This window comes from Trichoplusia ni, chromosome 13, assembly GCF_003590095.1.
Source record: "Trichoplusia ni isolate ovarian cell line Hi5 chromosome 13, tn1, whole genome shotgun sequence".
Lineage (NCBI taxonomy): Eukaryota > Metazoa > Arthropoda > Insecta > Lepidoptera > Noctuidae > Trichoplusia > Trichoplusia ni.
In genome coordinates, this window is record NC_039490.1 from 3,039,503 (window position 1) to 3,063,255 (window position 23,753).

At 33.0% G+C, this 23,753-nt stretch overlaps 1 protein-coding gene across 2 annotated transcripts in view; it reads right to left on the reverse strand.

The window, feature by feature from the left end:
• The window catches only part of LOC113499865 (transcription factor egl-13), a 99,957-nt gene that overhangs the window by 30,977 nt on the left and 45,227 nt on the right, over window positions 1-23,753 (reverse strand). For both annotated transcript variants that reach the window (XM_026880443.1, XM_026880442.1), the window contains one exon: window positions 18,372-18,516. In XM_026880443.1, the coding sequence (XP_026736244.1) occupies window positions 18,372-18,516 (145 nt within the window). The remainder of the gene's footprint in view (window positions 1-18,371; window positions 18,517-23,753) is intronic.

Genomic DNA, 23,753 nt, shown 5'->3' on the forward strand with positions numbered 1-23,753 from the left:
TCTTAAGTGAGCGTGTAAGTTGACGATGTATGTAATTTCTGTTCTAAAGAGGCGATGGATTTTAAAATGTAGGGAATAACATGAGCAGTTGTTTCGTTGGGTGTATAAGATAAGTTTGTGTTGCCAAGTCTAATGGCCGTGGGGGCAATTAAAGGCAGAGATTAAAAGTAAAACGTTGTGATCTCGAGTTTCTCGGTACATTTGTGGGAAACTTTTGTTGTTGATTACTTTAGAACTGTTCTGTGGTATATGACTTTATCAGATCTTAGTTGGATTGTTTATTAGAATTTCGTAATTAGAAAATGTTTTCGATGTTAGTTTAGTTGCTAGCCGAAATGTGAGAAGATTGTATTTCTTATGTGTTTTGTGAATTAAATTACTTACTTGAATATACTGTTTATTAGAATTTTTCATTGCTTGTGTAGAAGTTTCAACTTACCTGTAAACAAGAGATAAATATTATTAATAAAAATATTATGAGTACAACAAATCCGTCGTGAATGACTTAAATGTATTTTTTTTATTGCTACTCTGCTCCTGAGTCAGATGATGACTCCTAAGATAAGCGCCTACAAACGGGAGAGGTTTAGTCAAAGTCAGAGACTTGGATATGGTTTAATAAACAATATAGCGATATTAATAAAGTTTTTATAATCAAATTCTTCAATTATCCAGCACAGAATTGTCACTGAATTTTTTGCAAAACAAACCACCGTTTATAAAACAAAACTTAAATAAATGCCAAACTTATCTGATAAACTAAAAGGTTTTAAATAACCTTCCACTAATGAGCATAATATTCATAATATTGTACCTTTCAAAAGGCCCTTGTTAGGTCCACACACGTCGCGCAAGGAGGGACTCTATTAAATTCTAACGCTGTGGTGCACTTGTGCGATATAAGCGGTTGATCATAGGCGGTAGCGGCAGCGAGTAAACAGTTAAGTGGCGGTAGCGAGATTATACCCGTTAAAAGCGATTTGAATGTAGAGACCTTACCGAAGATTTGAATTGAGAATTGTTTGTGAGATTTGAATTCAGATCTCTTTTAGAACTATTTGAATGTTGAGTTCTTCATTTAAAATTTATACATACCTAAGAAAGAACAAAGAATTGAGGTAATAGTGTTCGAATTTCAAAATGATTTCTGTTTTAGTGTCTAAACTTATATTGACATTCGGATGTTTAATAATCGAAGTCCATTATCTAATCAATTCGCAAACATACTTAATATTAAGAAAAACCTGTCATAACGACCTCTAGTCTCTCAGTATTTCCTACACTTAAGGAAGTTCTACACCATTGACCGCTCTAAGTGTACACTTTACACCGCGTCTGTTCGCATATTACCCCGCAAAGCCTTCACACATGTTCCCTGAATGCACAAAGACGTATAATAACATAAGGCGGCTTGCAATTAAAAAATTTAAGGCACTTTGTAGTCGCCCTAGCCTTTTACTTGCATTTCCTAATGTGAAACTTAACGGTCGGTAGTTTTGTAAACATTTTGTAGTTAGTGCAGTTTCACATGCCGTGTATTTTGTCTTTAATATATAAAAAGGTTTTAATGATGATGTCATTAATTTAATATTTTTATAAAGTTTTAATTTTCGAATGCGATGGTTACTGGCGAGATTTAAAAGCTTTTTTATTTCTTTTTGTGTAATTTTAAAAAAAGATTTTTTTTCTCTTAATATGCGTTCATATGTATAGTGACATATGCTAAATTAACTATAGGGTGCCCCTCGACTATAGGTGTAAATTATCATATACGATGACTAAATTACAACTGACCTACATTCGATTTCGACTTTTACAACTCATCCATTCAAATAATTATCAACAAAAGTATCTCAATTCTGTATTCTACGATACACCTGCCTAATAAAACGCACCAATTTTACTGTTTAAACCCAAAAATAAAAGTTAATTTAATGCCTATATACCTTATTAAAATGAGAGAATTTACATTAATTTGCGTTTCATTCCTTACCGAAGTTGATGAATGTCAATAATTTACGGGACATTCGGGACACATTAATGATGGGCTTTGGTTAATTTTCCTCAGTTTAACGTACTCTTGTTGACAACTGAAATGGCGCTGACAACCCCGCTATACGACTTCGTGACGAGCGATTTGTGCGCAAACCTATTTAGGGTGACATCGAAATCTATGTTCACTAATATATTTTTTTTTACAACAAAAAGGTGTGACTCTGGACGAAATTTCTTGTTCTCGTGACATTGTATGACGACTTCCGTTGAATATATCATTGTGTTGAAATTAGTATTTTGTTGTTATATTTTCAAAAAATGATTTTCATAATAATTTATTCCTCGTCTGTTTAGTTCTGCTGTCAAAATGCTTTCGAACGATGTTAGGGCGTGACATTCGTCGGGATAAAAAATGGGGGGATTTCGTAGCTAGAAATAATGAGACATCCATAAAAATTTTGTCGCATATTTTCGTATATTTTAAAGGATTTTATGTAGGCGTCAGGCATTCCCCTCTAAATTATGTTAGCTAATAAAACCCAATCGTAAATTACCGTCAGCTGTCTAGTTAGTAAAACTATCAATATTGTCACATCATTAAACCTACGATAGCACCTTTGCACACCTCATAGATTAATTTTCTCACTTCTCCATAAAAGTCGCGTAAAATAAGACACAAACGTCAAATATTTATATTAAAAAAAATAACACTTCAGCCCCAAAGATTCTATCAAAGATAAAAAAAGTAGTTCAGATAAACACAGATTAATGAACAACAACAGAAGTGTCAGTTCGCAGAATCGTTGATGAGTATAAAGCGATAGAGTTTTGCAATGGGTAGAGCTTTACTCGGAAACGCGTTACGATCTCACAGCTAGACGGATGCGATGCCTCTCTCTTTATTATTCCAATAACAATCCGTAATGAGTGCTCTGGTCAAACGTAAATAGCAACTTCATACATTTGAATGATGCCAATGTAAACTCTGTTCTATGGACTACTCTGTACCGTTTATAGGGTTAACATTTTATATTTTGTTACAAGATTACTTGCACAACACACGCATAAAATTAAAACGTCTCTGCAAATATAATAGTTATTAAAAATATCCCAATATAATTGGAGAAAAATAAAAAAAATATTTTTCTAAATGTGAATGATTGAACTTTATGTCCTCCCAAAACTACTCAAATTATAAACGATTTCAATCCCCTACATCATTGTTAAAAAGGTCACACTTCAAAATCTCGGTACACAATAAAAATATAAATATTCATAAACTAATTCAGGACAACCCTATCGTCGCGGCCGGCGTACATCAAAGGCGCACCTCACACTGGCTAGTTTACATTGTAACCTCTGTTCGGTAATGTTTACACTGACATTAGACTACTGACCTCTCCTGACACTTGCAAGTGTCGACACAGGAAATTGATTGTATGACACTCACGACACTCAAGATACTTTTGTGTGAACTTGAAAATGTAGAGCGACCATGAACACTGTTAAAAACTAAAACTTTTTTAAACTCATCTACGTCGTTAGACTGGTTCGTTGTAGTTTTGAATACAAGCACGCAATTTTTTTTCCAAATTCATGTGATTATTATAATTATAGTGCCTAAAACTTAAAACTAGAATTCAGCACACTTGAAAAATTATCCAGAGTGTGATAAGCCACATGAGAGGCTTAAACTCCGACACCAAGTTGTACATCAAAAATACAAAAAGAAAAACTCCAAGCTATGTAGGTACTTAATCTCAAAACCTTAACGTGGGAATTTCAGTCTATGTATCGAATTTAATTCTTATAAAAATAAAACTCTACTATTTTTAGAAACTAAGCGCTCCACAAACATAATAGTATTACAATCATTTCGTACCACCGCGTCGCGAACAATTCAGTAATTAAAGCATTTACGTATGAGACCGTCTCGCGACATCTCAAACGTGTGGCTCCCCACCTCATATACCGCTCTATATTAATGAACCTCTTGTTTCTAGGTTAGAATGTAGATGTAGGCGTGTACTAACAATATGCATGATAATAGGAGAAAATGAGCTTTGATCTCTAGCAGTCAAACGAAACGTTATGACAGGATATTCAATTATGTTCGCATAAAAATTGACGGTAACATCGGTCATCACAAAAGATTAAAAGAAATAACGGAATCGCGACACTGAGGGATCCGTATAAATAGGCTAAAGAAAAAACAAATATTTAAACGAAATTATTTATCAATTCGATTACAGTTACAGATGCTGTTTATAGCGGTTATAAAAATCATTTGCAAAAAATTCAACTGTTCAGCTTGCACTGGACGTTAGATGCAGCCTGGTGACAGACAGACGCATAAATGCTAGGTACTGGGGATCCACTTTTACCCTTTTTCTAAAGAACACTATATACTAGATAATGATGAATAGACCATCAATAACTATAATCATGATTTTTCAGCTGGAAACCGTTTAATCCATCTACTAAAATTCAGAGCAGTTTCATTTTGACAATTAATAATTGTAATACATTAATCTCGAGAAAGAATGACCTATCATCATTTAGTCTACAACTTTTTGTACGAACTTAATGATGAAAAAAAAATCTTCAAGAATAATCAAAGGCTCAAAAGAAACGAAATTAAGATCTTAATGTGAAACCTGATATTAATCAGAAAGATGTGAAAAAAAAAACATTGTAAAGCAAGTCAATAAAAACGTTACTACAAAATAGAAATCCGTAAGTTAAGATTAAGATAACAGTAATCCAAGTAGGTAACTAAATACATTTCTTTAATGTTTACTCCTTAGTTTACTCGTTTAATGAACTCGGGTTTGTTTGACCGGTTATTTAATCGGTTTTACTGATTATGTCCTAGCTTCAGCTATTACGTGAATTGGATAAACGGTGATTCAGTCCGTAGATAATGAAATTTGACACATATTTTTTTTTTGCTTTAAAAATATTAACTGTTTTAGCTGTAATGAATCACGACGATTGGAAAAATGAAAATAGGCGATTTAGGTGGTAAATAGTATAATTATACACGTATTTTTTTGCTTTGTATAAAATAAAAAAGTTAATGTTAAGAAACCTAATGTTTACAGTATTACAAAGTATGACGTCATGAGATATTTCAAATCAAAATTGTTTTTTTTTATTCTCATTAGGCCTCCAAATATTCCTGATGAATACCAATTTGTCACTTTTTTATACAAGACATGAGCGGCGTGATGAATTAAGAAAAAAAAAGAGAATTTTTGATGTGGCAATTATTAGCCTGAAGACACATCAAAAATTTCCCACAAAGATTAAATATGCGACTAATAATATCTAAAGTTTTATTTTTCAATCCTTGTAAGGATATAAAATATTTATTCTTTTATTACCTAGATTCATAGCACAATTTATATAAATATAAAAAAGCTAGTTAGATACTCATAAAGTTTTTCAATCATAAACACGAGTTTTTATTGCATTTGTACTACACAAATTACGATTTTAACACCTTACAGTATCTCGACAATCTTAGTCACATCGCTAAACGCGATTTCGTCACCTTTTTTTTATAAACTAACATAATTTAAATATCATAAATATTTTTTTAATGTCCGATTATTTAACCTGGACCGCAAACCGTAAAAATCACGTAAAAGTCGATGTCAGTCAGTGATGGAGTAATTTATAATGAATAAAAAGAGGAATGCCAATATCAATCTATGAAATTTACTTGTGTTGAGTCACTTACGTTTATAAACGTGATATTTTAGTGAAAAACAAATGGGAGAGTGGACAATAATATAATGTTTTGTCACAATAGAGGGGCTAACTCGTAAATCCGTCTGGCGTGGTCGAATTAGAATCTATACGAGTGGGATATGGCTGAGATGACGGAGAAACGTCGTATTATTTTGACGGGGCTTAAGATGTGGAATTAAAAAATATATTTTGAGGTAAATCTTGAGTTTCAGGGATTAGTTTGTGAAACAGTTTTGTGGTTGAACTGACTTTTGGGCGTTGTTTATAAGTTTTTGGACTGACTGCTAGATTTTAATATTAGCATGGGTTTTTAATATATAAAAGTAGGAAAGAAGGAACGAACTGCAACTGTAGAAGAACTATAAGAAAAAAAGCAGCACCTAAGCTATAATGACTTTAATATTTTGAATTTATTAAGATATCTTTATTTATGAAGATTGAACATGCTTCTATTATAAACATTATTAGAAATAAATCCTATTAGAAAGAGGAAATGTCTACAAAAATAATTACAACCCGAAGATGACAACGAATCATGAATTTTTGAAAAACTATATAAAAAATTGAATTCCTTCTTGCTCTTCACATTAGTAATTTTTCATCAAAAAATTTATTCTCTTATGTATTAAAACAGAGAAATAACAATAAATTGATCTGTTAACTTATTTACAATTATTTTAGTTGTAATTTATTGTTATATTCTAAGAAAATTTGGACAGGAAACAGTCGAACACATTTACTCGGCACGAACAAAATAATTCGAAATATTTATTGTCTTTTCATTCGATAGAGCTATGTATTACATTTTTTTGTGCTGGCAATCTAAATATCTTTCAACACTTAGCAATAAGCGTAATGTGACCTTTGGATTCTTAAAAAAATACTATAACACGTTTGCTTTCCCGAGATTCTTAATCTTCATGATTAAGTAAGCATCGTTAAAATATCTGCTCGCAATCTGAGATGTGCAATAAAAGAGATTTATTAACATTCTTATTGTGAACAATGCGAGTTTCGGGGCGAAAGAAAAAAAAATCGTCAATGACGCGTCACCAAAAATTATAATATTTTGGTCATCATTTAGTAAGGTTTATGTCAACGCATTTGGAGTTGATGATAGGTTAACAGCTTCGCAGGTCGACATTGAAGATTAATATACATTCATTTATCGCACATTCAATGATGAAAATAAATTTCGCGTACTCGCACCTACGTTACACCTTTATAGCTTTTCAGACGTCTCTTTTTTGACGGCTGTTATTTCTTTTAAATTCGAATAAATATAGCTCATGTCAGTTAACTAATAATAGGCATTAAGTACCTAACTATGCAATAGATCTATTTTTGTTAGGATAAAGGATAATCCTTAAGACGACGCAACATAGAACGTTCACACACCGACCACCAACAATGGACGGCAATTAATAAAAACGGCTTTTTAAAAAAAGGAACCGGGACGAAATGCCCGACTCCTGCGCACCTTAGCCAGCACTAGGGTTGACACTCGTCGTTCATTTGTTTTTATTCAAACTTGTACCTAATCATTCTAACCAAATGTGTCTGTTTTGTAGGTCAGATTTTATTTCAACTTTATTCAGTCTGCATTTTTTTAAAATATTGAGTTTAATTCACTTGACGATTGTTTTAGTAAATTACGAATATTATTTTAGTTCAGGTTTAGCAGCCCTAAGTGTAACGCATCACGAAATATACGCTCATCCGCGCACTTCGCACGAGATCACGTTCCGCGCATTATTTTGATGAATTCCAATTTCGAACGCACCTACGCCATTTTGTTTTCTTTTCTTTAACGTCTTTTGTTGTAGGGAAATCGTTAGGGATGTTTATATTTAGAACAATGATTTGTGGGCCTAATATATTACGTTAGGTATTCGGTAATTCTTTAGTATCGTCAGAATCAAATTTGATTACGAAATCCAAGCTATCTTTAAGCACAAAGTAGTAACATGTATTTTTATTTACCAACGTCATTATTTCAATAAAAAATCTATTTATTATGTATCATTGTTTTTTGAACAAAAACTGAAACAAATGCAACAAGTCATTACAGTAATACAGGGATAAATGGAAACAATAAAGTAGGTAAAGCCAAGCAATTAAAAATTCATCAAGTGGTAATTGAGAGAGACATAAACAACAGTTTATTGCCACAATTAATCACACAGTTAAAATCTCGCGTCAGTTATATAGGTGGCTATTGTGCGGTGTTCCTTTCATGCGCGGTGTGACAAGCTGCAATAAATCGCGAGTGTTGCCATCAGTAAATGTTACGTGAATTACAAGTCGGCCTTTTCAACTTTCAACCAATTATTAACAACTTACCTGGTTTTTGTTTTTTTTAATTTTGGTGTTGTACGATAAAGTTTTCGTGTTATTGTTTTTATGTGTTTTACAAGGTGTTCGGTGCATATATTTATTTGTTGCGCAGTCATTGAATTATAAGTAGGTACATAGTTGCTTCTGAAAATATTTTTGTCCGTAATATTTTCCTCATATTGATTTGTGTTACGTGTTAAATAATAACGGTATTATTTTTTATCTCATTCACATTATTATCATGAATCAAAAAAGAGGAAACGCTTTTATATTTTGTATAAAACCTCACCTAATTAGCGCGATATTTCAGCCAACTGTCACAAAAGAGAAAAAAGAATAAATGTAAAGCTTCTGTTACCTTTCAAAAACAAAATACTGAAGATTTTTTATTTGTGAGGGAGAAAAAAAAAGAATAAAAATAAGAAAGAAAAATGGAAAGTCCGATTCATCCAGCTCTCGTTCCCGGTGCTCTATTCAGAAACAACTTATTAAATAAATTAACCGCAAGTTGGTGGAAAAGGAAAACTAAGGCGGCGAGCACAGGCATAGGCGGTAGCGAGAGCGTTTTTATTTAACCTTTTCTATGGCTTCATTTATCGATGACTGCTTAATTAGCTAGCCTGAGTAATAATAGTTTTCATATTCATTAAAAATCTCGTGACTTTTATTATACTGCAGAAAACATCAAGGGCTACCTATAAAATATCGTATAGAATCTTACCTCTTCGTAATGAATTCTAATCGTAATTTTAACATCTTGCTAGCTAACATTTCACCCGTTTGACTAGAGATGTCCAGTGCAAATCTTTTCGAAAGCCAAAGTTAAATAATAATGATTTTCGTATCTCGCTATTCGCTATCGCTTCTGCTAATAAATGTCCTCGAGTAACAAGCAGTTCGTAGCCGCCATTTCATCGGGACAAAGCTGTTAATTCCTTAAAGCTCCGGCGCTATTCTATTCGCATTCAATGCCGACTAGTCCGTGGTGAAGAAAGACCGCAAAAATAATTAGAAAGTGACGGGAATAACTACGTTTTAGTGATGGTAAATGCATATATCGATATACTAGCTGTTGCCCGCGACTTCGTCCCCGTGGGTAGAAGATATAAGTTATGATTTATACCTACCCTGTGTTTTTCACATTTTCCATTGTATCTTCGCTCCTATTAGTCGCAGCGTGATGGTTTATAGCCTAAAGCCTTCCTCGATGAATGGTCTATTCAATACAAAAAGAATTTTTCAATTTGGACCAGTAGTTCCTGAGATTAGCGCGTTCAAACAAACAAACAAACAAACAAACAAACTCTTCAGCTTTATATATTAGTATAGATTAGTATAGAAGTATAGATTAGGTTTAGCTAATTTAGCTTATTTCAGTTAGAAATACGTCTGCTTAGTTCGAAAGGAGAAGGGCAAGAATTATTTATATTATTGAAAGCAGTTTCCTAAGATTTTTTTTGAAAACTTTTTGATCCATTTTAACCGGAGCCCTTAATAACAAGCTGACGAGGCATAAAATTATTCAAGTGCCATATGAAAACTACGCTAAATAAAATGAATTTTACTAAAACTTACAAGAACAAAGCAAAACCGAAGTCAACATGCATCTTCCATGTTCTGCATCAAACATTTATCGATAAGCCACAGTGTCGCATCCCTACGCCGCCTCGGGACCGCGGCCCAGATTCCCAACTTTTCATCAGTCTCCTTGCCTTCCCGGCCATTGTGTCCGTGAGAACCTTTATTACCCCCATAGAAAACCATGAATGCCGGCCAAGAAAAGCATTTGTGTACTGAATACACACAAAGAAGCGTTTCAGTTGATTTCGTACCTGTTTCAGACATCTTTTCATTCCGGTGTTTTCCGATTGGGGCAGCTCTATTGGCTACGGTCTTGTTTTGTATCGGTAAATGAGTTTCGTACTGTAGAGGTTAATTTACTTTTCAGTAATGTTTTGTGGGAGGTCCTATTTTTGTTGGCTCTTGAATATTGTATGAGTTTATTTAATATTCACGTTATTTATTATGTTTTTGGTTGGGTTTTGTAGTGGATTTTAAAACCTCTATTGTTTTCTTTGTGTAGTAAGATTTATTGGCGGCCCCTTGATAAAAGTATTTTCTTTCCGAATTATGAAATGCTAGGAAAACAAAAGCCTGTCCACAGCTTTAACTCCGAGGCATTCGCTGTTGCTGATTTATGTACACACTAATGCAAGTCTGTTTTTTTCCTTGACTTCATATTTTGATCAATAGACTACATTTCCATATATAAAATTTGAAAGAGTAACCTAACTTCCGACTCTCTTCCTTATCTATACTTACTAATATATAAAGCTGAAGAGTTTGTTTGTTTGTTTTTTTGAATGCGCTAATCTCAGGAACTACTGGTCCAAATTGAAAAATTATTTTTGTGTTAAATAGAGCATTCATCGAGGAATGCTCTATTTAACATTCGGCTATATACCATCACGCTGCGACTAATAGGAGCGAAGATACAATGGAAAATGTAAAAAAATAGGGCAGATATAAATCATAACTTATATCTTCAAACCACGCGGACGAAGTCGCGGGGAACAGCTATTTAAACAATAAAGAAAGGCTCGTAGTAGTTCTTATTTCGAAAATGCTATTCAGTTCAGTTCTTGAAATCCTTACAAAACTTTCCCGTCATCTCTGAGTAACTAAGCGTGCACTACTTAATTACGAAACAAGTCCTTTTCGGATCCGTATTCCTTAAACCATCTTAAAAAGAGAAAAATCAATTTCAACATTTTTTTCATTGTTTTCCTACACGATAAGTTCCTATAGATTTAATTTTAGACGCTCTATAATTACACTGTTTTGTTTTATTTATCTTAAATGATTTTAGGGTTATCAATTAATTAAGTTTTATTTTATAGGTCTACAGTCTGAACACATTAATAGCAAAGAAGGAATAGATTAAGGATAGATGCAAATGGAAAAACCAGGATAAAGTATCAGTGCTTTTCCATTGAAACGACATAATAAATACTAATATTACTATCTTTTAAAAGCATTTAAAACCTCATCCTTCCGTTAGCAGATTAAAACCGCGAGATATTAGCAACGGGTACTAAAAATGTACATAATAGCTTTCTTATCGAGCAATGAACAAAGTTATTAAAATGTATGTAAAGGAAATGAACGGAATATTTGATAGGCAAACTTAGATTAATACTACCATTACTGAGGCTACTTGGTTACAAAGGTGAAATCGTGCATCGACAAATGTAGATATATACCGAGCACATCACTAGAAAAACTGATATCGGAAAATCGACTTTAACGTTTCAGACTTAAGAGCGTTAATATAAAATTGTTTCTAGTGATGTACAGTAGGGTAAAGATTATTCTATCGATATAAATAACGCAGTAAAATATGTTATTGCTTTTAATATGTATGCAAATATTAAACGGAAGGTTCTATATATTGTCTTATAACACAGTATTCGATAGCTAATATGTTATTAGTGGGGTATTCTAATGGAGTTACCGATATTATAGTGGTGTTTGTCATTTGTTTCGCTTTAGCTGGTCAGTATGGCGTGTAATTACTATTCGATAGCCTGCGCCAATAACCTGATTAGGTATTTGGATTGTTAGAAAGAGGACTTACACTATCATAACGTAGCGTAATATATTGGGATCTATATCGTTTTGTACGTCGAGTGGTAAAGTTCAGTACGGTAAACCTTCTGTGTCTGGTCGCGGATTCGATTCTCGCATCGGACAGGTATTTGTGGGATCCACGAGTAGTTCTCAGTCTAGGTGTTATTTTGCATGTAAATGAATGTTTGCATAACCGTCGCGACAGGACTAAAAAAGTGGAAATCGCATTATTTTCAAGAAATATGACACTCAGAACATCGGTCCGAAAGCCTGTAATGAAAATTTTCAAATGTTTAAATATTAATAGATATTTATAGAGATCTTAAGAGCCATTACATTTAACAACCGATCATTAAGAGTCGAACATTTAATTTTATTTTCAGTATATTTATACTTTACACAACACTAAAAAACTATTCAGCAAAGACTCTACACAAAGTATTTGACATTATTAAAAAAAATAGATTACTAACGGTCTAAACTCCAGTTAAACTGACTATGTATATAACAAACGATGTATTAATGTTTTTTTTACAACCACGAATGTTACATATTAAACGGCTTATGAAAAACCAAACATCGTAAACGATCGCTGAAACGACGCCAGTGAGCTTATGCAAACTATAACACCGCTATTTATACCTACACTACCCATTGTTTTCACGTAACAACTAGCGAATCAAATTGCCTTAATCCCGGCAAGCGAAATACATCCTTAACACAAGACTCTACAAGCGAATTTCGATTGTAGAGCACACGTCTCGTTTCAGAAGTGGGGATAACAATTGTCTATTGTGTTGGCTATCTCTTTTGCGCATCGTAGCGGCGTCTTTGTGTGAGCAGGACGGGTGTATACTGCTGTTGCGCTCTCCCACAATGATCGGTGGAAATGGGCACGCCTTTGTGACGGAGATTTTCTTCTATTCGTCCGTTTACACCGGTTTAGCGATGTGTTATAAAATTTTGTGCGCATGTCTTGTCGGTTATGATTTCACGGCTTAGCTGAATACCGATTGTTGATAGGCGGATAATAAATATATACCTATCTATAATAATAGGTATAGAGCGGTAGAATGACGTCCGACATAGTCTCTTAAATAGAAATCCAATCATAGTAAGAAGGATATGTAAAACTGGCTGTCAGACATTTTAAAAGCATCAGTTTCGTTATTAACTAGGATCAAAAGTTAGTAGGTATTTACATTAATTAAAAACCTCACTTAAAAATCAATTTTACTTAGAGATCATATATAGCTTAACAATAACTGGTAAATAAATAAAAGAAAACTTTGTCCTTTCATTAGTTTTGCGTGCTCTACATTCGATATTCGAAAATCCGAAGTAAAATATCAGTATCTTTAGAATGCGTAACGAGTTTTCGTGGAAAAATCTCGAAGAATAGGCGAAATTGAGTAGATAATTACAGAACTTTGATATCAAATTGAATTGAATTTTCTAATTTTGGAGTATGTGAGTGTGTCGAACAAATCTAAAAATAGAAACTACTATGTTTAAGTAATAATACAAAAAGAACCTTTAGTCTTATATGTCATGGCTGGAAAATTTAACGACTGTCAATAAAAAAATATTGTATTCACGATAAATGACGAGGATCCTATGGTTCGAGAAAAATGCAGTTTTTACGATGCGGACAAAGTATTTAACGGTTTCAATGTATCGATTAAAACCACATAGTACTTTTAGTAATTTCAGTGCGTTGGGTAACTCGTCTAAGCTATTAAAATTCTACTTAAGATAACTAAGTCGTGCTTCTAATTTGTGTAAAACATGTTAGCGGTTAAAATACTTAAATAGTCGAACTTAGTGATGTATGGTGCAGTTCATAGGAACAAATAGGGGTGATGGCGGACGCCAATCATAAATCGTTTCTCGATGACTAATCGTTCTGTCAGTAAACTAATCGATAAACTGTATATCGATTACGTGATGTTTAATGTTTCGAAATTTAAAATTGGCTGTTGTGAGTTCTTAAAATAAATTTGAATAAAATATCTGGCGGTTGAAAATTAGTTTTTAACGTTTTTTCCTCAAATTTGAATAAGCTACGATTTGTGTTTCTTTAAATTGTTGTAGTTAAAATGAGTTCTAAAGAAAAGATACCTACACACTGCTGAACTAGATATAATAATATGGCTATTAAACGAAGCATCTAGAAAAAAACTTCACATTTTTATAACAAGAAGTGAACACTATCAACTTTTCCAAGTCCTCGTTTGGCTAAAAAGGCATGCACTTCGAACTAACCACGCCAAAGAGCGTGTTACCACAACTTTTATATTATCTTTTAAAAGTTTTTTAATCAAAAACGTTGTCAACACATGTCTGTCCGTCACTCCTGTAGTTTTCTTTCAAAAACTAATTGGTCTGACACGGTTAACCCCTCGAATGTCGGGGGATATATATATTTTTTTAATTTGAAATATTTTTTTAAAGAGCAACTTGTTGACTCGCTTTACCGGGTCGCAGTTGACGGTTAATGGGAAATGACACCTTTTAAAAATGATTCTGTTTTAGCATTTGATGCGACAGTTAATTCTTTGAAATATTTTGAAAATTTTAGCTTCTATTGGATTTCATAATATTGGTAGACGATGTTTTTAATTTCAGCTAAATATTTAGTCATATTTATAGATTCGATACCTATATCTTTTATTTTCTCTAAGCATGGTATTTTTTGTAAGATGCTTAAAGGCCATCATTTGAAAGGTAAACAGAAAGCAAATATAATATTTTCGGAACCCTATCATCCATCCTCATCAAGAAAAGGATCTATTTATACGAAAATAATTAGCGTAGCAACTTTTATCTACCCTCATCCCCCATTCGAAATACAAATAGCGGACGGACAGAACAAAGATGGCCACCCTACTAATTTATTTGTTTGAATTTTTAAAAACAGAACCAGGAAGCGGACCAATGAGACGCGTCCTCCGACTGATTGTCAATTAGCGACATCAAACGGGCTTTTTGCGAATTAAGCGGTCGTTTGTGTTCATTTTTTGTCCGGCTGGCGTCGTGTACGGGCGTCTGATGCGTTTTTCCGTTTATACGTTTCATTTTCATATTTCCGTTTGTCTGGCCCTTGGGGAGGGCTACAAATGCTACAATATAGGGGGCCTGGCACATACCAATGTTTCATTTATTTTGGTGATGTTTTAATTCGAGTGAGTGCACTCACAGACGGATTATATTTTGTGTTTGTTTTTTATTAGATTACCTACTGTGTGTATCATCACACCTGTTTTTATTGTGTGATGAGATAAATTCAAACGATAATTTTACGAAGTTTTCAGTTTTTGTAAAAGTATTAAATTTCCTATTATAATGTGTCATTGACACAATAGCTAGTTGCTTTATTTCCAAAAGAAAACAAACTAACAAAATACTTCACTGAATGAATGTTTTTCCACAAACTAGACTCAGAAACGTAGGTATCCACGCATACTCGATAACACTGAACCTCCTTTCATACATTCATGCTTTTAGGGGTATCTGCGCAGTGACGTCAAAATGAAACACCAATAGCAAACCAAACAAAACACTGCCATTCTAAAGACAAAACATAAAAAAAAAATCATGAATCGAGAGCGGCGTATCGAACGCTATACCAAATGCACCCGGTACAGTCAACAAAGGGACGCTCTGAAAAAACGCGCGAATACGAACGCGGCCCGCCATTAGCCGTTCCCATTTGCACCGCTATAGACGGGCCTCTTCAATCTATACCGTCAACAATGTAGGGCTGTTACCTGCGTTAGGCAAATTACGCAGTACTCAAGTGCTCAACTTTTAATAGGCATTTTCAATTAAATCTATAACTTTTGTAAATATTTTACTGTTATAGTATTTTGAATTTCTAACATGGCAACATGGTTAGATATAAACTGAAACCTATTTAAATATTTCTATGATTTACATCTCATCCTTAGTTCTTCTGGAAATTATTTTCCGTCCTAGACAAGAAATTCGTCTAGATCGGTTGCAGTTAATCAACTAATCAATAATTAAAGTCATACGTAATTTGAATAAAGCCTTTTTAATCAACATTAACTTTTTTAGAAATGTCACTCCTACAAGTTCACCTTATTCTATGGATTTAAAAAATAATAGTTTCTTTTTTCAACTTAAAAAGCTATGCCCAAAAAACATCAGCCAACCCTATCTAGAGGGCATGTGATCGAGTGTTGTTCGAGTTTTTATCGCTGATTCATTAGTATGAGAGTGTCTTTGTTGCCGACTGTACACAGCCCAGCACAATATGCATTCAACATGAAAATTGATTCGAAATGAAAGGATACACGGTATTGTATACATTTGTAATTGAAAATGAATGTGCGTTATGCGAGAGGAGTAATTAGAGGCTATGTAACCCGTTTGATGTGTTATTTGGCTACCTACTGTTTTATATTAATGCTGACAATACAAACACATTGATTAATAATCGGTTAGTTTATTGGATAATATATCTGTCGTGGATATTAAAATTTTTGTTTGATATTTGAAACCTTTTTTTGAAAATTGAGTTGTGACGTGTTGTTGGAAATGAAATTGAATAAATCATACAAACTTTGATGAGAATCTGTTTTTTTTAGTTAGGCAAGGTTTTTTTTTTGATGTGTAATGATTTGCGTATCTGAAAAGTTTTAAGTCATACGGAAATTTATATAGATAAATGTACGGTAAAAATATGTCAACTTTTCCGAAAAACAAAACGACAATAGGTACCATTTGACAGCCTTGTTTGAATAAGGGAGTTTTAAAAGTCGCGTCCGTAACAAACCTAATTTGTCAAAAGGGTAAACAAAAAGTTGAAGATGAGGGAGGAATTACAATGAAAGCGTTTCTGCGTCAGCCCTTTTAAGATCAGAACTGATTGTAGAAAGAATACATTTTGAGTGATTTTTTGGCAGCATTGATTTTTGAGTTTTTAGATGTCTTTTATTAAATAGAGAGATAATGAGATTAGTTAAAATACCTGACTACTATTTCATTATTGATATTTTTAGCCTTATCCATAGATATATCTATATATAACCCAATAAGCCTCGTATTTTTCATATCGCTAGAATCATCATGGTTAATCTTCATAATTTTAGTTTCATTCCTAATTAGATCATCTGGAAGAACTAGTACTTCAAACGTTATAGTTTTCCACATCTTTTCTAATAAAAATCATTACGCAAGTTAATACACAATTGTTACTTTAGATAAAACACTGGTACCATGACGCCTGTGTTCACTAGTCGATGTAAAACGTGACGTCCCCTTTCAATAAGAATAAAGGAATGTAATGTACTAAACATGGCGCCGCATCATCCATACATTAAGTTTTATTACGCAAAATGACAAACGGAAAGAAAATTCCGCAATTCCCCATAACAATTATCAATAGCATTGTAGAAAATTTATGTTATGATGTACAGTTGGATTCTTGTAAGTAAAACGGCCATTTAAACCAAGCCGTAGAGCTGTCAACTCCATAAATGTTCATGAAATGGAACAATAACCACCAGTTTACGAACTAAACGTAAAGTTCCAAAACAGGAATAAACCTTCATTCCTAAGCCCTTTTCAATTCGTGACCTAGCATGCAAAACAGATGTCTGTAGTGTGATAAAAGCTTTTGAAAACAAAGTATCGCCTCTCGTTCCTAAGTGGGGTGGAGGTCGAATACAATCGTCTGCCTCTACGTTACTATTGAAGCTATTCTAATTAGTGAGTAATGTCATTAGTTTTACTTAAACTATGGTCTTTAGAAACATGTGATGCTAATATATTTATTAGGGTCACTCCTTTTCAATTACAATAAATAGGAGATAAAGCACGTATTTCAATCTTAACTTATTCATTAAACTCTACTTTCAAAACCATCAATTACAAAGAAGTCATTAAATTAAGAATACTTATTTAATATCCATCCAATTACATTTTTGATTACGGACTTTCGAGACATCTGATAAATTAGTACCAGTTTGTCAATTTTGCAGAACAAAAAATGTTAAATTGAAGCACAAGTACTTAAACTACATTTTTTATAATAAGCCAGTAAATCAAGCTTGTTAAACAAAAAATGGATCCTCTGTACTTTCACAAGGCTTCATTTTAAGAAAACCAGATAGTTTTTTAGTTAAAACACTAGAAGTAATTTATTTTTCATCAAAAAAGACATAATTTTAATTGTAAATCCATTTGTCTTAGTCGACGATAATCCCAGAAACTTCATTACAAAAAGTTGCCAACAACGAACGAGGTCATCTATGTACTTTATTTTTAATTCAAAAATATGAAATCAGATAGTATTGAAGACGTGACAAATATTAGTATCGGCCATTTTTCTAGCGGATCAAACGCGTCATGAACCAATTTTTAATCGTCAGCTGAAAATAACTTTTGTGGCACCGATTGTTATTGATTATGCCCTAGATTTTTTTACTGCCATCAGTTTCCAGTGACTCTGATATCTGTTTTATTAGATTTAATTTTTCCACGAGTTTCATTGCTATTTAACTTTTCAACAGTTTTCACACAACACTTTTCTTAAGGGATTTCAGGCTAAATTCCAAAAATATTGCCATCTTGTTTGCTTGGTCAGTTGACGTAATTTCTATGAGTGTCATATTGATTAAACTTACCTTAGCGTGTTCTTGCTGCGCTAATAGCTGTTCTCTGACCATCTGTAGCTGTAGGATCATCTCGGACAGTTGTCTTTCCTTCTCCAATACGCTTTCACCAGCTAACGCTTGCAGTGCTGCTGCGTCGAGTACTCCTCGTCGCTCGCTGAAACAAGAAGTAGTTGTTAGTATGTCTATATTGTCATCAAATTTACTTAAAATACTGTCTTTAAATTCTCCCGTGATTATAAAATTAAGAAAACTGTTGCCATTAGGAACATACTGTACTTTTTCGGAAACTGAATTAACAAAATCAAAATTGAAAACTAAAATTATCAGAATATAATTGAATTTTAGAATGTGGAATTTTCCAATCTATACTTAAGCATAGCTGTTTAAATTCAAAGAAAAACAGAGTTACATAATTACACCGGTCCGTTGTAAAACAGAATAAAATCGAAATGGATAAACAAAGATTTAATGACACATAAAATTTACAGCGATTTTCATAAAGCAACGGTTCGTGTTAATAAATTGGGAATACAAAATGTAACTGTGTATCAGGTAGACAAATTCGCGTGAATTATTCATGGCAGTGTTACGATGCCAGTGGTGAACGATATCAACAAACAAAGATTGTATGATGGGACTCGAGGAGCGATACCATTGGAACTCGATGTAGCTTATAATATTATATTATTAGGGTTATTTGAAATACTATAGATCGTGAGAAATCCTTTTAAAAATCCTTGACTGATTGAAATAAAACGGCCTAGGTATGAGATTTTTTATGGAGTTCATTTCTCCCGCTGCTTGTTCATGTTTTATTTTTTACAAGTATTTGATACCTGAAAATTCAGTATCTAGACTCCTAGGTTCAGCAGTGGACTGAGATATTCTGATGATGATTTTATACGGGAATTGTTTAGTCGTTCATTGCAATAACTAAATAATTTTAGCTATTTACATCAAAAGCTTTATTCAAATCTTTTTCAAAATCCATATCAAACATAAGTTTTTCATCTCGACTTTTAAATTCTCGTAGTAGTTCCACGTTACTCCGGCTACCACAAACAAATGCATCAGTCGGTTCTGAATTATTAATGCCGTGGTTTGAACCTGCTCTTTCAAGAGGTTATGATATAACCTCTCAGTCTTCCGCTATGTATTCCATCGACTTACAATTTTAACTTATAATAATATTTTTATCTTCCCCCTTTTTCTTTTGACTTTATTTGTATTGTTTTTTTCCTCTTACTAATATATCTGTTTCTATAAGTTCATTCTGCTCGTAATGGAATTTTGCTGCTAGTAACTTTGGTTAAGAAAGCGGTATAAATATTAGGTATACTGTATGTGATACCGTCACATATTAAATGAAAAATAATTTTCTATTACAAAAGAATACTGCGCAATACGACATTATGTTACTCACGTTTGAAGAAATTGATTCTACAATTTTGAGTGTTATAAGTAGTCCAGTATGTATATAATTATGTCGAAAGCATTAACGATTGTTTCACTTGTCAGAGTATTTACATAACTTTTTTTCTTGTAAGACACAAAGGATTGGACCACTTTCTCGAAGAAAGGGCTCAATGAGAAACCAGTTCCGAGAAAATATAAATTAACTGTAAGCTTACCTAATTAATGATTTTTTTTTTTACTATGAACCACTTTATAATTCTCGAGAATTACGTTTAAGCAATATTGAGTTCACCGGCTTCATAATGATATGTTTATAAAACATTTTACACGCCTTGATTCTTAAATTTCACAGAATCATTAACATATTTTGTGGGTTAAATAGGTTTTTGATCTGATTGATACAAAACCTATGGAAATATTTTTTTCTGTTCTTTTTTCTAATTTTCACCTGCAACTTGATGAGTATAGAGTCAAGTTAGCTAGCTGAAAGATTATTTTTTTAAATTTAAGTTAAAAGCTTAAGCTTAAGTTAAAAATTTTTATAAAAAAATAAACGTCCTTATAGAAGGTCTATTATGTAGATAGAAAATGTGAATAAAATTATAAACAAAATGGATTATCAAAATTTAACTAGTACTAAACAAAAGTATTCGAAGGAACAATTAAAAACATCATTTCAAAATACAGGTAAAAATCTTAAAATTCAATACAAAGCCGGTAATCAAAATAAAAACAGTATCGATCATTCGATTCGATTCATGTCACTCAATTCCGAGAAAGGCGTTTTATTTTCCTGTTCAATGAGAACGCCACTTATGATTTATTATGTTTCTCTTGTACTTGTTCCCCGTGGGGACTTAACTAGATCACTTCGCGAAACACCATGTAGCTGAAGAATTGACTTCGCAGGGTTTTTAAGTTGATTATTGAAGGAGAGTGCAATGAGTTCAGAATGTTTCTTAAATTGTGTGAATGTGCCGTTAGGATAGGTTTTAGGTTAACTTGAAATCTCCTTGGCAGGTCAATATCATCATCAGCTATAGCCAATAGTTTTCTATTTGTAAATTCTGTTCTTTTTCATTTTAATTCACCCTGCACCGATTCGATAAAACCTTTAGAATACAATTTTTATTTTGACAACTATTCTTCAGACAGATATTTCGTAAGTTTCAATTCTCATGGTTTTCGCAAAGATATTTTTGTATTTTGGACATTTATTTTGTGCTAAGTATTAAAAACCCATAAGCAAAAATGGGTCAATAATAAAAAAAGCTAATTTCATAAATAGGTTTTTTTGTAGTTTTAATAAATTTACTTCTTCCAAAAAAAAAAAACAACTAGACGAAGGTAAAATCAAAGCGTAAAACAATAAACTTAGCAGTAACTACATTATAGAGGGGACCCGTAACTAAACTAGGGTGAACTAATAGACCAATTCACTACCACTCGATGTTTCGTTGATAGAATCGATTCGATTATTCCGATTCGCAGCGCACCGCCTGCGTAAATTTACTGCTTTTTTGTTGTTTGTTTTATGATCGTTTGTTCACTTTCGACATTATTGATTGTAAAGCGGTTTTCAATAATTAGTTATTTTGATATTGATATAAAGATAATTAAAATTTGAAATTTGCATCGCTTACTGTTAAATAAGCCTTCTTTTATGTATGCCATTCTTCTATCTCTTAATCTTTACATTTATCCTATTCCTAAAGCTGTGATAGTGTAGTGGTAACACCGTCAGACTGTCAAGTGAGAAGTTCCAAGTTCGATCCCAAGGCACGCACCGATATTTTGTGAATGCTGTGTGATTACTTAATCAAGTGCGAAATTACTTCGTTTAAAATTTATTGTCAATTACAATAAAAATCAGTTGATAAACCCCTGGATTCTGAACATTCAATTTTGCGGTTTGGGTTCACAACTAATTATATATCTTATATTTTTTATATCGTAACTTAAAAGCATGAATGCATAAACTCCCAAATACGAATTTAGAAGACAACAACATACATTTTGATAGCTTTGTTTGTATCAAACAACAGGTAAAGAGGTGTCTTAAAAATCTCAAGGGTTGAGCAGAGAGGGGTGACGTCATTAAAATGGATGCAAGGGGACGTACGCGATGAATTTTGACATTATACAGTAGGTTCTATTAAGGACGCCAAAAAAAAACCTAAAATGTTGGAAAAAGGATATTTTTTTATAACTGATACTTGATCGTAAAATACAAATATTAAATGAATAAATAAATAATGATAAATGCTAATTTTATTGGAGATTTTTCTCAACACATTTCCTTACAAATAAATAAAAAATCTCATTAAAAGATAACGCGTCGATTACTTCTGACCTTTGGCAAAACTTCGCAAATAGAAAAAGGAAACCAGAGCACCCTGTATAATCGAAGTCGGACTTTTAAAAGAAAGTCGTTAAAAAGCTGATCCGATATTACTTGTCACTGGCACCTGTCGGTAGCGTGATTGTAAAATATTTTCACTGTTCACGAATAACGTCGTAAGAGGTTGCTTCAAAATTGGGGGAATTTTTTCGATGCCTTTTAAAAGCAGACCGTTTTGTAAATAACTGATATTAGCGGAAAAGTGTAATTGGTCCGAGTTTTGGTAATTGGTGAGAAATTAACATAATTGTTTTGAATGAAAGATTGGAAGGTAAAATATAACACAATTGTAGACTAACAATATAGTAAGGAACATGTACCTACTATTCAGTTTCTTACTAGGTGAGGTCAGAATTTTGAGAACTAGAAGTTTTGTTATATGAACTCTTAATGACTTTAACGTACTAAGGAATTGAATACCTTAATCACCGGAGCTTTCACAAACATAGTCACATGCTCAAAGACAACAAGACTCGGGACAAGTATTCGTGAATCAGTGTATTATACAAACGCCTACCCTACGCGGTGATCGAATCCGCTACGATTTCGCGTGGTGACCTGACATTCGGCTATCTGAGCAGTCAACATACCAAGATCATCTTTCGATCTCATAAAATATTTTACAAAACCCTCCACAATTTCTATTTATCCAAAGTCAATATTTACACTTACACCGTTTTCCGATCACCACCAATACTTTTTATAACTGTATTATTTTTAAAATTTTCTTTGATTTGTTTCCCTTCTTGGTTTTCGATCAAAATTCTTAGCATCAAAGACGGGAGAGAAAGGAAGCAAATGAGATAATAATTGCTTTTCGTATTATTTGCAGACGTTTCCTTTGAGGGGCTACCTATGGACTTGAAACCATATCTATGCCATAATTGTACATTAATTAGCATCGACTTATGGGTAAGAAGCTATTAATTTCTTCGGATCTTTTGATGGGGCGATTTTAATAAGAATACAATGGAGATTGATTTCGGTTTTAATAATGGTTTACAGGTATATCAATTAGATTCCTTTCATTTGATACAGTCCACCAAATAGTGTGAATGCATTTTTTTTAATTATTAATGCTTCATTTATTTATATTTAGTTTTTGACAATGAATGTTAAAAAAATAATGTCTTTACACAGGTAAACCAAGAACGATTGTTTCACCATCACCAATTTATCACTTGAAAAACCCATGAATATAAACTCGGCATCAACATACTGATTAAAAAAACAATTCCTAGACACAGCCGGCCTATAGTCTCCGTCCCACAATAAAGAGACCACCGTTTGTTTTTCACAGTAAGTCAACATGACGATCATAAAGTATGCATCGTGAGGGTTGACGTCGCCACAATTCGCGCGCAACAATAAAAAATCCCTTAACACGAGACAACGGTGGCTAAGGGTTATCCGTCTTGTTTGCCCCTCGCGGCAGACATGCTAGACTAGACAGGACATGCCCAAATAATATTAAACATGGCTCAGCGTGTAGTGGTAGCGTTGCGTTTCTATACATGCAGTGCTTGTACTTTAATCTAAGACACTACTAACAAAACGTAGGAGGAAATCATTAT